This window comes from Pseudochaenichthys georgianus, chromosome 11, assembly GCF_902827115.2.
Source record: "Pseudochaenichthys georgianus chromosome 11, fPseGeo1.2, whole genome shotgun sequence".
NCBI classification, from domain to species: domain Eukaryota; kingdom Metazoa; phylum Chordata; class Actinopteri; order Perciformes; family Channichthyidae; genus Pseudochaenichthys; species Pseudochaenichthys georgianus.
The window spans coordinates 32,041,209-32,056,300 of record NC_047513.1 but is presented as its reverse complement, the minus strand read 5'-3'; the positions used below and the strand labels follow the sequence as shown (position 1 = coordinate 32,056,300).

The 15,092-nt window shown below is 41.2% G+C and overlaps 1 protein-coding gene across 1 annotated transcript in view; it reads left to right on the top strand.

Moving 5' to 3' along the window:
* The window catches only part of col22a1 (collagen, type XXII, alpha 1), a 97,742-nt gene that overhangs the window by 66,473 nt on the left and 16,177 nt on the right, over positions 1-15,092 (top strand). The window contains 16 exon segments of the mRNA XM_034094905.2: positions 1,777-1,881; positions 5,282-5,326; positions 5,765-5,842; positions 7,032-7,067; positions 7,149-7,202; positions 7,553-7,597; positions 7,809-7,844; positions 7,937-8,050; positions 10,358-10,411; positions 10,601-10,654; positions 10,985-11,038; positions 11,153-11,206; positions 13,805-13,858; positions 13,970-14,023; positions 14,605-14,658; positions 14,734-14,778. Coding sequence (XP_033950796.1) covers positions 1,777-1,881; positions 5,282-5,326; positions 5,765-5,842; positions 7,032-7,067; positions 7,149-7,202; positions 7,553-7,597; positions 7,809-7,844; positions 7,937-8,050; positions 10,358-10,411; positions 10,601-10,654; positions 10,985-11,038; positions 11,153-11,206; positions 13,805-13,858; positions 13,970-14,023; positions 14,605-14,658; positions 14,734-14,778 — 936 coding nt within the window.

The following is a 15,092-nucleotide window of genomic DNA, read 5'->3' as shown; positions in this document are numbered from 1 at the left end:
CATGGAATATAACAAGTGTATCTCGAGCCGGTTTCTGAAACTTACCTACCCCACCTTTAATAGCATTCCATGGAATATAACAAGTGTTTCTGAAGTGAATTACCTACCCCACCTTTAATGTACATTATTTAATTTCATATTCTGTTCTTGTACATATCATATTCTATTTACATGTATATAGACTTCTTGCACTATTTTTGTATTTTATTATATATGTTGTTGGAGGAGCTCAGGTCAGAAGAATTCCACACTGTAGCTTGTGTGCATATTTGGTTGGTTGGTATTGTGGGAGTTTAGATGATGTGCATTGGTTTGGCGCTGAGAGGAGGACGAGACTGACCTTGTGTGTCCTCCACTGCTCCAGCAGAAGAATGTATTTCCATCCTGCAGCTACACACATTCAGAATCCTCTCTCCCTGCTTTTACTGTCTTTGTTCTTTCTATTTCTAATGTCGTCTTTTGTTCTTGTTCCCGTCATGTTGTTACTGTTCTTCCGCTAAAGTAAGAAGGACGACAGCAGGCGGATCGTTCACTGATTCATAACGACACACTGCAGGAAGAAAGGCCATGTTAAAACCAGAAAATTATGCATTTTGAGAAGATACAGATTTCATTAGCTCCTACTTTGCCCTGAGGCATTTTTTAAAGTGCAATAAACTCCCTGTGCAGTGAGATTATAAGACGTTATACGAGTTTTTGGAATATAAAATATATCTGGATGCTAGAAAAGAGATTAATGTCTTGTTGGAAGCCAAATATACTCAAAACGAGCTGTCGATTCTTATTTTACCATTTGTATTTCCCCTCATTTAAAGGGGACCTATCCTGCAAAATGCACTTTGTGATGTCTTTTATACATCAACATGTGTCCCCGGTGTGCGTCAGAAAATAAAACCCTCTCTCTTTTCCTCCGTACCCAAATCTCTAAAAACGGGGGAACAACGGAGCTGATCCAGATTTGCGTCCGATATGACGTAACATCTGAAATGTGGACCCACGGGCCAATCAGAAGCGTTGCTATCAGAAACAATGCCCGACTGTTTTGGACGTAATATGGTCGGTGTTTACATTAGCATCGCTAACACTCAGAGCTAACCTGTACTGGAGAGCATGTGTGTGAAGAAGCAGGAAGTAGAAAGGAACTCACCTTGTGGTGTAACCGGCAAGAGAGAAAGCCTTTGAGCTCCAGACTGTTTCAGATCCTTGATAATCCATGATATGGCGTTTCATCACGGCAGCGTTTAGTTTAGACCGTAGCTGCCGGGTCCCGCATGAGCTCAGACCCCTCCTCTTTAAAGCTTTATACATGATAGGTGACCTTTAAGTGAAAGGATCTTAAACCAGAGCTTTTATTCTTGAATTACAAAGATATCTGGATGCTAAGAAAGTGGAAAAATCTCTTGAAATAAGCAGAAAAACACTGATTATAAGCCAAATATACCCAAAACTCGCTGTTAATTCTTCATTGTTTCTTATTTACTTCAATTATTTTTTTAATTGAAGTTGATAACCACATTGATGAGCAATTACATATCTGTTTTCCTGTTCCATGCTGTGGTCCCTATTTTCCCAATAGATGTATTCGACATTGATAACACTTTGCCATGAATAATAATAATAATAGATTCAATTTGTATAGCGCCTTTCAAGGGACCCAAGGCCGCCGTACACAATTAAATAGTTTGCAATAGAAAAAGCCTCTGAGGCGCCGACTGATGTTCGTCCTGTAGCCTCGGCAGACAACAACGTGTCTCTTTCTTCTGATGTTTCCTTCAGGGTGAAGCAGGTAAACCCGGACAGGCCGGACCTGCAGGCCGAGGCGGAGACCCCGGACTGACCGGACCCCCCGGACCCCCAGGGAAAGGGAAAGAAGGACAACACGTAAGAAATATATATCTTCTCGATCTGCGTTTGTTTTACTTTAATGTATGCACCACGACATCAAGTCAAATTCCTCGTACAGTACGTGTCAACCTCCCTGGTGATAAACCTGATTCTGATTCTGATCAAAGTCAAATGGATTTATGAGAAAAAACAAACTACATTTTTGTTATATAATGCATCATTTACACCGTGGTGTTCTTTATTTAGTTTGAAGCTAAGATTTAAAGGAAAGGTTCAGTGCTTTTAGCCAAGACTTGTGTATATGAGTATGTAGTTTCTTAATGATAAAATAATAATGAATGAAAACCATTTGAGACATTTTGTAGAAACGGTCGGCTAAAAAGCAAGTTTTTTTCTTATTGTTACATATTAAGTCTTTGTTTATTTTGTTTATTATATATAGTTCTTTGAGTTTAGAGAACAAAACAGGATTCGCATGTGTCCAAAGATTAATTATAAAACGGACAAGTCAAATCAAGCAATCTGATTGGTTCTTAGCCGTGATATACTGAGCGTATACCACGGGTAGAATTGTAAGTTACTTTTCACAACAAGTCAGTATCCCTCCGCGTCTGAGAAAAACAGTATACCGTTGGGCTGAAAAGCAAACTGGAACAAGAAAGCAGCGGAGAAGTAACGGGGCAGAAACCCTCCTTTTTACGCAGCGGTCCAGACATACACATCAAACGGCAAAACATATTCAGTGTGCAGTTCCTTTGGCATCAGGGCAGGGATATCTAGATACTTCCCAAGGTTTGACATCATGAATTGAGCTACTTTTAAAGCAAGCAACGATGTTTTCAAATCTGTAATCAAAGAGGTCCGCAAAAACACTATCGACCAATCAGATTGCTTGATTTGACTTGTCAGTTTTATAAATATATTTACATTTCTTCCGTTACGGAACAAACTTACAAAGCATAAGATGGAAACATTTAAGATTAACTTCGACCTCCGGGGGGTCTTACTATGGAGGAGTGGATTGAGCAGTGCCTATCTCCAGAAAAAAAGCACCTAAAGGACGACATGCAGAGCTACGTGAAGAGCAGGTAGACCAACTGGAGAAGTACCACCGTTCAAAAGCTTTCTCATGGGGTCTTGAAACAAAGCAGAGACATGATGACCGTTAGTGGCCACAGGTGCGAAAGCTCTCTCCAGAGCTGCTGGAAGCCGAATCTCAGGACCGGAGAAAGTGGAGCAATATTCTCGCCACGCCAAGCAACAGCCTAGAACAACCTCAACAAGTAACCACGTAAGCCATGCTGCTGATGCTGGACAGGTTTTCAGTGGCTGCAAACGGCAACAAACAAATGAATGTAAATAAACAGCCATATAATGGATCAACGCTCTCTGTCTAATATGTTCGCTAGCTGTTAGTGTTGTTGCATAGCAACCACCTCACACTATGTTTCGCGCAGAAGGCAACGGAGGGACTATTTTATTTTGAACATCATTATTTACTAATAAAAACTATTTAAATTAGAGTGTGTATTTTTCTTTCATATTGCCACGCTTGGTAACCGTTTTATAAAAGCAATAGCTCACTTCAGACGCCTGTCGTGAGCTATTGCTTACATATAGTATGATTTATGTCAAAGAAGCCACAAGGAGCACTATCAAGTATGTGGTACCTTTGAACTTTAGCAGGTTGAATATCAATGCAGTGTGATTGGAAATGTAATTAACATAATAATCCCTATTGCTACTATACGTGTGATATCTCATGTGATCTAAGCGTGCATAGCGGTGCTGTCAGACACTTGTCCAAAGCCCCGACCAGATTCCAAAACTCATTTCACATTTCCCTCAAAATAAATAGAGTAGTCGGGCAGTTATGGGTTCCTAAAAATGTAACTGTGGCAGCTTAATGAAAGGTTTTCGCCAGGGAGGCGTGTGGCGCAGTGGGTTGTGCGTTGGGGTTCATATCAGGTTCAAACCCCACTGCAGTCAGCATGTCGTTGTGTCCCTGAGACACTTCACCCCTAATTACAAATTAGATAAAAGCGTCTAACGTAATGGAATGTTTTAGTCCAGTGAAATTCATTTAACAACAAGCTGTTCCTTTTCCTTTAAAGCCTGGAGGTTGGAATAGATCCTGCAACATGACAGCAAATGGCATTATTTTGTGTGCATGTTATTACTAGAGCCGGGACTCGATTAAAAAAATTAATCTAACTAATTAGAGGCTTTGTAATTATTTAATCGAAATGAATCGCATTTTTAATCAAATATACATATTTGACCTGAGAACAGTGAGAAGCAGTTTCCACATGGATGTTACTCCAGGTGGTCTACAGTCGAGTGCAGTCCAGTGAGCCAGGGAGCTGGTTATTCTCTCAGACGTGGACTGACTTATCCTGGCCCTGAAACCAGTCATCTGGTTGAGTGTGGGTTGGGTCAGGGTGTGGTTCCTTGCACTCGGAGTCGGGCTAACGTCCGCGCTAGCTGCTACATGCTAGCTGCTACATGCTAGCTGCTACATGCTAGCTGCTACATGCTAGCTGCTACATGCTTTGCATTTAGGTGATACTTTAGGCTTGATGTGCTGCGGTGATATGCACATTCTGTTTTGCATAATTTGCACACAACCGTGCTCTTGTCGACGCTTCCATCCGTCCGTTTTTTAAAACAAAATGTCCCATCCACGGGGCGACCAAAGCGGTCTCATCAGCTTGTTCGTTCATGTTTGACTATTGTTCACCGTGGTTTGTTGTTGTTTGAAGTCCCATGCTGAAGTCATGAACGTTAGTTGGTGCTCCAGTATAATCGGTACGCCTGAAACTCATCCAGTGAGAAACGTTCCGCTGTGCAAACATAAGTGCGATTAAAATGCGTTAATTTTTTTAACGCGTGAATGTTTGTGTAATTAATTAATCTTAATTAACGCGTTAAAGTCCCGGCCCTAGATATTATATATTTGGACACGTTTGCATGCCCACTAGAATAGAGGAGGTCTGTGTTAAACAAAGCTTTCTTAAACAGTGTTTATAAGTCACATTTAATAACAGGAATGCATCTCCATCACCTCCATCAGTACTTGAAGCCTCATGAATGTCTCTTTTCCACACGTGTCGTGCCTGTAACCCACGCTGAACCACACACACAATACGTTCGGCTGTATGGAGGAGAAAGAAGCTGAGTCGGCACATTTCTCGACATGTTTCCTCATCATTTTCCACCCCGACATGTGGCCGTGCTGCTGACGAGGCAAACGGGAAGAACATTGTTAAGACGTACAGGATCGCATTAAAGCAACACGCACTGGTTTTCTTTACAGCTGCCAGGTGCGCTCGCCCCAGGCCTTTTTCACACTGAACAACACGCACACTTTTATATCTGTAATTATGTATTAAAAGCAGGTGTACGAACGGTGTGATTTATACGTGTGGTGTTACAGGGGGATCCAGGACCGCAGGGAATCCACGGACCTCCAGGACCAAAGGTAATGTCATCGCAGAAGTTAGCAAGACGTGTGTTGCCTGAAGAGGTTTTTTTTATAATCATGCTTTCTTCTGGCATGGATGAGAAAGAACAATTCATTTTTGTTGAAAGCAGCAAAAGCAATTTCTATGTCCACTGCACTGTGACGGCTGCTCTGATTATCTTTGCTGAGAGGAGTTTGATGTCGGGGGGGGGGGGGGGGAAGGAGAGGAAGGACAGCGGGGCATGTTCTGGATTGATGGTGTCAAACCGCTCACCCTCATCCCCAATACCGTTTTCTCTTCTTGGTTCCAAAATGTCAACGGCAGATTGTAAAAAAAAGGCGTGACATTTCTGGGACCAGAAGGCATCGCTGAACTTTCTCTCGGGGATTCTTAGGCAAACATTACGGCTGCACTGATATTATCCGAGTTAACTTTGTTTTGTTTCTTTCTCCAAGGGACAAACCGGGTCACGAGGAGAACCGGGGTCACCGGGGGACAGAGGATCAGTGGGAGAGGGAAAAGTGGGACAACAGGTAGGAGCTTCAATGCATTGTATCATCCCACATTTAAAGGTCACCTATTATGCAAAATCAATTTGTCTTCATCAACATGTGTCCCCTCTTCTTCACGTCTCTTCTACATCAACATGTGTCCCCTCTTCTTCATGTCTCTTCTACATCAACATGTGTCCCCTCTTCTCCATGTCTCTTCTACATCAACATGTGTCCCCTCTTCTCCATGTCTCTTCTACATCAACATGTGTCCCCTCTTCTCCATGTCTCTTCTACATCAACATGTGTCCCCTCTTCTTCATGTCTCTTCTACATCAACATGTGTCCCCTCTTCTTTATGTCTCTTCTACATCAACATGTGTCCTCTCTTCTTCGTGTCTCTTCTACATCAACATGTGTCCCCTCTTCTTTATGTCTCTTCTACATCAACATGTGTCCTCTCTTCTTCATGTCTCTTCTACATCAACATGTGTCCCCTCTGTGGAAAGAGCCTCTGAAACTGTCAGGACAAAAGGTTCTCTCTCTTTTGTCCTGATCCATTTCTATAAAAACCTGTCTTTTGGCCACGTTATGATGTCATAACGATGTGTTGTTTTGTGTAACCATTAGCCAATCAGCAACAAGGTACCCCCCCCCCCTTATCACCTGAATGTCCTCCTAGAGCTCCATTGAGTTCTTTGTAACCAGATGTCTCTCAGAGGGGCGTGGGGAGGGGCTCCTTATTTTCATCTAAAGTAACAGACAGAGAATCAGCACTTTGGAAACAGGGCTGAAACAGAGGGGATTATGGGTAATGCTGCAATGATCTGTTTGGTGTTTCAGCCAATCAGAGACAGGCTCTGTATATATCTGAGACCTGTGATATATTGATGAAGAGGAGGATGATAGGGGACCTTCACCTACTTTACCGTATAATTGGATCAGACCTGGAGAGAGGTTCACTTTGCTTATGCGACGACCTCTAGTGGCCATAGTAATTATGACAGGAGCAAATGAGGACTTTAGATTGGTTGACAGTCCATGGGATTAATTTAACATATGCTACCTTAGTTAAAGGCGCCCTGTTGTGCTTTTGAGGGTTTTCTCTTTCTCGTAGTGGGTGGTTTAAAGGGTTTGTGTGCATGTGAATGGTCTTAAATCTCAAAGCTTCCACTAGAGGGAGCTCCTCTCCCTTACAGAGCTGAAATCTGCAATGTTTTTTCTTTTGTAGGGGCTCGTGGGAAAAGATGGACAACCTGGACCTGCGGTAAATATTCTCATCTTGGACTCGTTTTTCAAAAGGTTTATTGTTATAAAAATGTCTAATATTTGTTTGTCTTGGTTCCAGGGCTTGAGGGGTCTAACGGGAGTCGCCGGACAGATGGGTCCTGCAGGACACAATGTGAGTGCAGACATAACAAAACAAATGGATACAAAGATAAATAATTAGAAGATGTTGTCTTGTTGCTTGGGACATGGATCCGTTAGAGCCTCATTCAGACCAAGTCCACAGCTAACCACACTGCATCCATTGTAGGCATATTGAATAATAAAATGATGAGATAAGCGTTTTATTAAACTTTGTCAATTGGCATACTTTGAACAATTGATTGGGTTACCTTTTATACTTTAATTGTGATGTCATTAAATGTCTTTGTATTTATTTTTAACAAGTCTTCATTTCGTGTATTATAAATGTATGTATATATATATAGTTAAAATACAATTTCTTTACCTTTGCATCGAATGCAGGGTTTACCAGGACGGCCGGGAGACAAGGGATCACAAGGAGAGCCTGTAAGTACACAAAATACATTATCGATCAACTAACATGTCAAACTTGCATATACTACTTTTGGTACATTGCAAATTAACTTATTCTCATTGAAACCGTCGTCTTTTACTGAAACTTATCAAGTACTTATTTTTAAGGAAATAGGGTTGAAATGCGCATTTTACAGCATCGAGAGTTCTCTCATTGACTAACTCTTGTACTTCCTGTCTTCAGGGAAAGGCAGCTGACCTCTCCGACCTGGATCTGAAGGTAAGGAGGAGCGTTTCCTCCCGTCTCAAATGAGAAAGATTTTATATTGAGAGTAATAGCCTGATGAAATACCTGTGTCTCCCGTGTTCCAGGATGTGTGCTCAGACTGCCCTGCAGGCCCAGCTGGAGCACCCGGTCTCCCAGGAGTCCCCGGAGAGAAAGGACACATCGGACCTCCAGGGAAAGATGGTCAAGACGGTTATCAAGTACGACACGTTCATTAATATTCAACCATAACCTCACATCGCCTGGTAAAGGATTATGAAACTGTCAATGGAAGGATTACTGAAATGTTCTACCAGGTCCACGGGTCTTCACTTCAGAAAAACTAAAGAAATACCAAGAGAAACCTAAGACTGCTAACAAGACTGCGTGTAGAGCCAATAAAGGGATACGAAGAGACATTAAAAGATTCACCAAGGCAATACAAAAAGACTCCACTTGACTACAAAGAGACTCCACTTGACTACAAAGAGACTTCACTTGACTTCAAAGAGACTTCACTTGACTACAAAGAGACTCCACTTGACTACAAAGAGACTCCACTTGACTACAAAGAGACTCCACTTGACTACAAATAGACTCCACTTGACTACAAAGAGACTTCACTTGACTTCAAAGAGACTCCACTTGACTACAAAGAGACTTCACTTGACTACAAAGAGACTCCACTTGACTACAAAGAGACTTCACTTGACTACAAAGAGACTTCACTTGACTACAAAGAGACTTCACTTGACTTCAAAGAGACTTCACTTGACTACAAAGAGACTCCACTTGACTACAAAGAGACTTCACTTGACTACAAAGAGACTTCACTTGACTACAAAGAGACTTCACTTGACTACAAAGAGACTCCACTTGACTACAAAGAGACTCCACTTGACTACAAAGAGACTCCACTTGACTACAAAGAGACTTCACTTGACTACAAAGAGACTTCACTTGACTACAAAGAGACTCCACTTGACTACAAAAAGACTCCACTTGACTACAAAGAGACTCCACTTGACTACAAAGAGACTTCACTTGACTACAAAGAGACTTCACTTGACTACAAAGAGACTTCACTTGACTACAAAGAGACTTCACTTGACTACAAAGAGACTCCACTTGACTACAAAGAGACTCCACTTGACTACAAAGAGACTCCACTTGACTACAAAGAGACTTCACTTGACTACAAAGAGACTTCACTTGACTACAAAGAGACTCCACTTGACTACAAAAGACTCCACTTGACTACAAAAGACTCCACTTGACTACAAAGAGACTCCACTTGACTACAAAGAGACTTCACTTGACTACAAAGAGACTTCACTTGACTACAAAGAGACTCCACTTGACTACAAAGAGACTTCACTTGACTACAAAGAGACTCCACTTGACTACAAAGAGACTTCACTTGACGACACAGAGAAACAACATGACCTGCAGGTCCGCTGCAACTCTGACTACTTTTAAATCCAGGCTGAAGACTTTTCTTTTTGTCGCTGCTTTTAATTGAACTATTCACATCTTAGACTGCACTGTAACTTTTATCCATGTATTTTTTCTTTTAATGTTTTAAATTTAAACGTAATTAATTTCTCCGTGACATTTACGAGAGGGACTGCTCGAAAGTAGGATATTTGGGATATCCGTCGTAGCCAGGGTTTTCGATCAGTTTTTGGGTGAGTTGTACTGAGGAACAAGTATCACAGCACCGACGGGTGAAAAATAGTGTGTTGGTAACACGGGGTGTTCAGGTAACACTTAGAGACTTTGTTATGGAACGCAAAGCAGGGTAGGGGGCTAGTACACCCTCCTGAGGGTCCGAGTGTGGATGTCATGCGAGCATAACATGGTGAAAACAATCAGTCTAAATTAACAATCGGGACGGAAATGTTCGGATTTCCAAAGGGAGGTTCTGTGAATAAATTAAAAATCAAGAACCGAAATAATTGAACTATTCATATCTTAGACTGCACTGTAACTTTTATCTTTTAATGTTTATTTTATTAGCTTTTCTTTTTGATGACTGATTTTAAATGCCATTTTCTTAATGTCTTATATATATATATTTTTTTTTAACGTTTCTTTTATTATCTTTTACTGTTTTTAAATGCCTTTGTCTGAATGTCTTTCATTTTGTAAAGCACCTTGAATTGCCTGGTGCTGAAAGGTGCTATATAAATAAACTTGCCTTGCCTTGCTTTGCCTTGCCTTGCCTTGCTTTGCCTTGCCTTGCCTTGCCTTGCCTTGAGTAAACACATGAGTAAACACTGCACATATACACACACAACATGTAGTATGTAGTAGAGGTGTTGGCCCCTGTAAACATTGAAGAGTATCCACTTTGGCCCTAAACGTGAGGCATGAGGTCTTCATCACGTTTGTCACCATCAGTCACGCTTGGTATGATCCGTGTGACGGATGGAGGCTCTGCTCCATTAACCAGGCCCTCCTCTGGGGGCCACAGTGAGGGATTAGGACCCCCAGACAGAGACTGATGTGCTGCTGTGTCGTTACAGGGCTCTCCGGGAACAGCTGGACCTCAAGGGCCCCCTGGAGCTGATGGAGCAAAGGCAAGTTAACACACCTTTATCGCTCCCAACGGGCCAATTAGATGCTTTTGTCAACAATGTGCAGCTCTGAATTATGTCCCGTGTTTGTGCTACATGCACTGTGAACATATTTCCTTTGATGAACAGTGTTTCACGTGGATGCTTTCCTCCTGAAATATAACATTTTGTCTCGTTTTCTGTTCACCTCAGGGTATTAAAGGCGACCGAGGACCCCCTGGGGGCGCTGGAGACAAAGGAGACAAGGTATACTTGTTCTATTACACGGTATCTGCTACGTCCCCTCCTTTCTCTCTGTGATTAAAACAAACCTTTATCAGGATATTGTTATAAGATTCAGATTCGTTTATTCGTCCCGCAGCGGGGACATTTATGGTTTTACATATTATTTAATTAGGCGAGCAGACGTTAAGACATATTTTTAAATAATTAAAAACAATTAACAAACAAGTCCACCGTGTATTGAAGCTGGTTAACGCATTTTAACTACATTGTACATAAGTGTATATTGCACACAGTTCTTTTGAGTTTTATGTATCATTTACCTGCTTTTGATCCCTTCTCCTGCATTACCAGGGTCACCCGGGACCTCCAGGTCACCCAGGTGCTGCTGGAATAATGGGAACAGCTGTAAGTCACTACTCTGGGCTTAATTATGAGTCATTACGAGCCTAACATGGTCTTATTTATTTGACCGTTGTATTTCTTCTAATCCCCACTGACACGCTCTCTTTCCTCTTTCAGGGTAACGATGGTCAGCCGGGTCCTCTCGGCCCCCCGGGGCCCACTGGAGAAAAGGTGAGGATGCACTTTGTGTACTCCCCCCCCCCCCCCCCCCCCCCCCCCTCAGAAAACACATTTCCCGTGTGCCATTATTATTTTTTAACAGTCTTTTTTATTGTCCTTTTTGTAAACATTCAGACATAACATACAACTCAAATGTGTGCAGACTAGTTACTGCTCAGACATGTATAACATCCATCTCTCCATGGGTGACAATATTCACCTTAATCATGTAGAAAGATATCTACGTGTATCTCAGCTTGCATACCAATTACTTAAATAAAAGCACAGAGAGAAAATGTATAAGGAGTGAGGCGTGTGGCGCAGTGGATAGTGCGTCAGGGGGTCACAGGTTCAAACCCCACTGCAGTCAGCATGTCGTTGTGTCCCTGAGACGCTTCACCCCAAATGGCTCCTGTGGGGATTGCCCACAGTATTGAGTATGTAAGTCGCTTTGGATAAAAGCGTCTAATAGGTGACATGTAATTTAATATAAGAATAATACATTATAATCATAATGGCCTGAGGTGTGGTCTCATTACAATGAGATATAAGGGAAAGAAAAATACACATATATACATATAGCAGTGCTTCCCAACCTTTTTCAATTCAGGGCCCACATAAGAATCTAAAAAATGTTAGCGGCCCACATAAACAATACGGAGGTTAAATAAAGTTGTGAAATAAATGTGACACGTTGTTAATCCAGTAATACAGACCGCTGTCAAGGACTGTGATGACCGTTGCTAAGGAGGATCGAGACAGAGAAAGGAAAAGAGGTTAAGATAAAAAAAAATCTTAATAATGAAATGTTTCCACACAAATCAAAAGGTTTTGCTAATTATTTGGCGGCCCACGTGCAATGCCTTCGCGGCCCACTAGGGGGCCACGGCCCACAGGTTGGGAACAGCTGATATATAGTAATAATAATGATAAATACAAAAATAAAAAGGGGTTGTTGCCTTCTATAAGTGAACCTCACAGGGCTGTCAGGGTAAGCAAACATTTTGCAGAAATTTATTACAGAAAGATATTCCAATTAATATATTATCTCGCTAAATAAAAAAGTGCCATTCACTACAAAAACTCGAAATCTTACCAAGTACATTAGTCTAATATCTAGTAGGGCTGCAACAAACGACTAATTTGATAATCGATTAATCTATCGATTAATTAAACGATTAATCGACTATTCGGACTATATGCCTGGCACAATTTCTCAAATGCTGTTCAACTTTTAGATTTAGCTTGAGGTTGTTTGAGGCATGTGGAAACTAACAATGAAGACAATAAAGATGAATACTTGATTCAAAAATACATATATTATTAAATTAACTAAAACACATTGTGAACAAAACTAACATTGCTTTTTATTTAAATTAAATAAATAATATTTCACATCAAAAGAAACGACCATGTTTTAACAAATGTATTAAATAATCTGATGACAGAACTGCAAACAGAATAGCTGAAACGTTATCAAACTAAATAACTCTGTTTCCTCTAATCATTAACCCATGTTTGTATAATTGTGTTAACTCCGTGTGTCGCTGCTAGCATACAGAACACCTGACGTGGAAACGTTACTCCTGGACGGGGCTACAGAGCTGCTAGAAAGACAGTCGGTGCATTCCTCCGTCTGGATGTGGAGCGCTTTTGCTAAATGTTTAGACAAATTGCTTGTGTTACCGCCCTCACATGCTAAACTCTTATTGCATTTTTGGCAACGAGCATCGAGACGGGTATCGTTTAACCACCTTGGAGCGCGTTCTCTCCGCCATCCCCGCCGTGTGTTGCTGCCCCGCCCCCCCGCCCCCTCGCACACAGACGGGAGAGAGAGATCTCTTCTGGATTGGAAAGATCGAAAATACATCATAGACGCATTTTTTTGTCTTTTTGCATATTAGAAACGAGTTGGCGAAACTAAGACTGCGATATAATGCTTATGTAGCAATAATAATGCATGACATATATTTTTTAAATGTCTCCGGTATCGAGAAAAATACCAATAACGTTGGAGCTTAACGGCGCGTAAAACACACGTGATGACGTCACCAACGAATCGACGACTGAATTAGTTGTTGCACCCGTAGTATCTAGTCAGAATATCTCTCTACTCCTGATATAACACATAATGACTTCAGAAGTAACACCGCAGTGAGGTATCGGGTCTTGTTTTAGATAATGCATCATCTTGTTAAGTCAAAACATCTTATTTTGAATCGTATCTCAGATGAAACGCATATTTATTTACATATGTATTAGAAAATCACCGACTAACATCAGAAAACAGAAAACCTTTGAGCATTTTCGGCTTATATTGTAACACAAAACGTCCTGATTCTGTTAAAATATAGTTCAAAACGAGTTCTCCCAGATGTGATTTATCTAAATATCCCTTCTTATTTCAAGAAGTCTTACCAAGCAACCTTTCACTTGTTCGATTGGCAGATTTTCTAACTTATTTCACGTGAAAACAGCTTGTTTTCATTGTTGTTTATCTTGTTTTTGGAGTAGCATTGGTTCCAGTGTTATAGTTCAAACCTCTCCCTGCAGCATGGAGGCCATTCTTCACTTCTTCTGACCTGCTTGTGTTTGTGTGTTTCTCACCAGGGCAAAGAGGGTCTCAAAGGAATCCAGGGACCACCCGGTCTCCTTGGATTAACCGTAAGATTTGATACACTGCATCATTAACATTCGCACCGTTCCTGCAGTGTGGAGTAAACAGTTGTTAATACAGTTACAGACGCTAAATAATGTCTCTCATTAATCCTGCAGGGTCAGGATGGAAAAATGGGCAATGATGGACCACCAGGGGAAACTGGAGAATCTGTAAGTAGACGGAGATGTTTAACTTGTTAGTGATCCAATATAAAGTTACACATCATACAGTGGCGGTTCTAGACCAATTTGACTGGGGGGGCCACTGGGGGGCCAGTTATTTTCTGAGGGGGGCCCAATAAATGCAGGACGAAAAAGAGAACTAGACAGTATGAAGTAATTGCGCATAAGAAAACAATGCAATACAGTTATTGGTATTTGTTTCAGTCCACTTATTTATTTCAGATAGATCTTATAGTTATTACTGTTAGCTTCAGCTTAAGTTATAGTGCAATGTTTGCACTCACACCATATTTATATACAAATAAAGGCAATGAACAGTTACATCTCTACTTTACATAAGGGTGTCTGCACAATCTCACATTACAGAAACAAAATCCTGAGTACCAGAAAATATACATTTAAAAAAAACAAAAAAAAACTTTTCATTGTTAGGGGGGCCACAGGTCAGTGTTAGGGGGCACTGCCCCCCCCTGCTCCCACCCCTAGACCCGCCCCTGTATCATTCCTTTCTGGAGGGTATTGATAGTATAACGTGGCCAGATGATGCACCTACTTCTGATTCATTCCAGGGCAAGCAAGGTGAACCTGGACCTCAAGGAAACCAGGGGCTCATGGGGCTACCGGTGAGTAACTACCAGTAAATATTCAGATTTAAATTAGCTTATAGCTGTGTCTGATTCACTTCTCTTTATCAACAGGGCTTTAAGGGCCACAGAGGAGAACCTGGACCTGCAGGAACCAAGGTGAGTGTGTTACTTTGTATTTTGTATCGGAACAAGTGCATTTAGGAACCAGAGTGTCGATTCCTGAAACAGATAATGTTCATTAAGTATTTTGTATATTGCCATTTTCTTCTGGCAAAACCATTTATTTGACTGTTCGCATTAGTACCTCCACAGGCCTTGTGTCCTCAATGAAATGTGCCATACATAAAGTCTTATAAATTAATATGACACACAATTGGAATCTTGCCAATTCCCTTCATAAGATAACAAAATAAAAAAGAACTGAAAATAAATCAGCATTCTTGGATTTTAATACTATTGGATTTTCACTC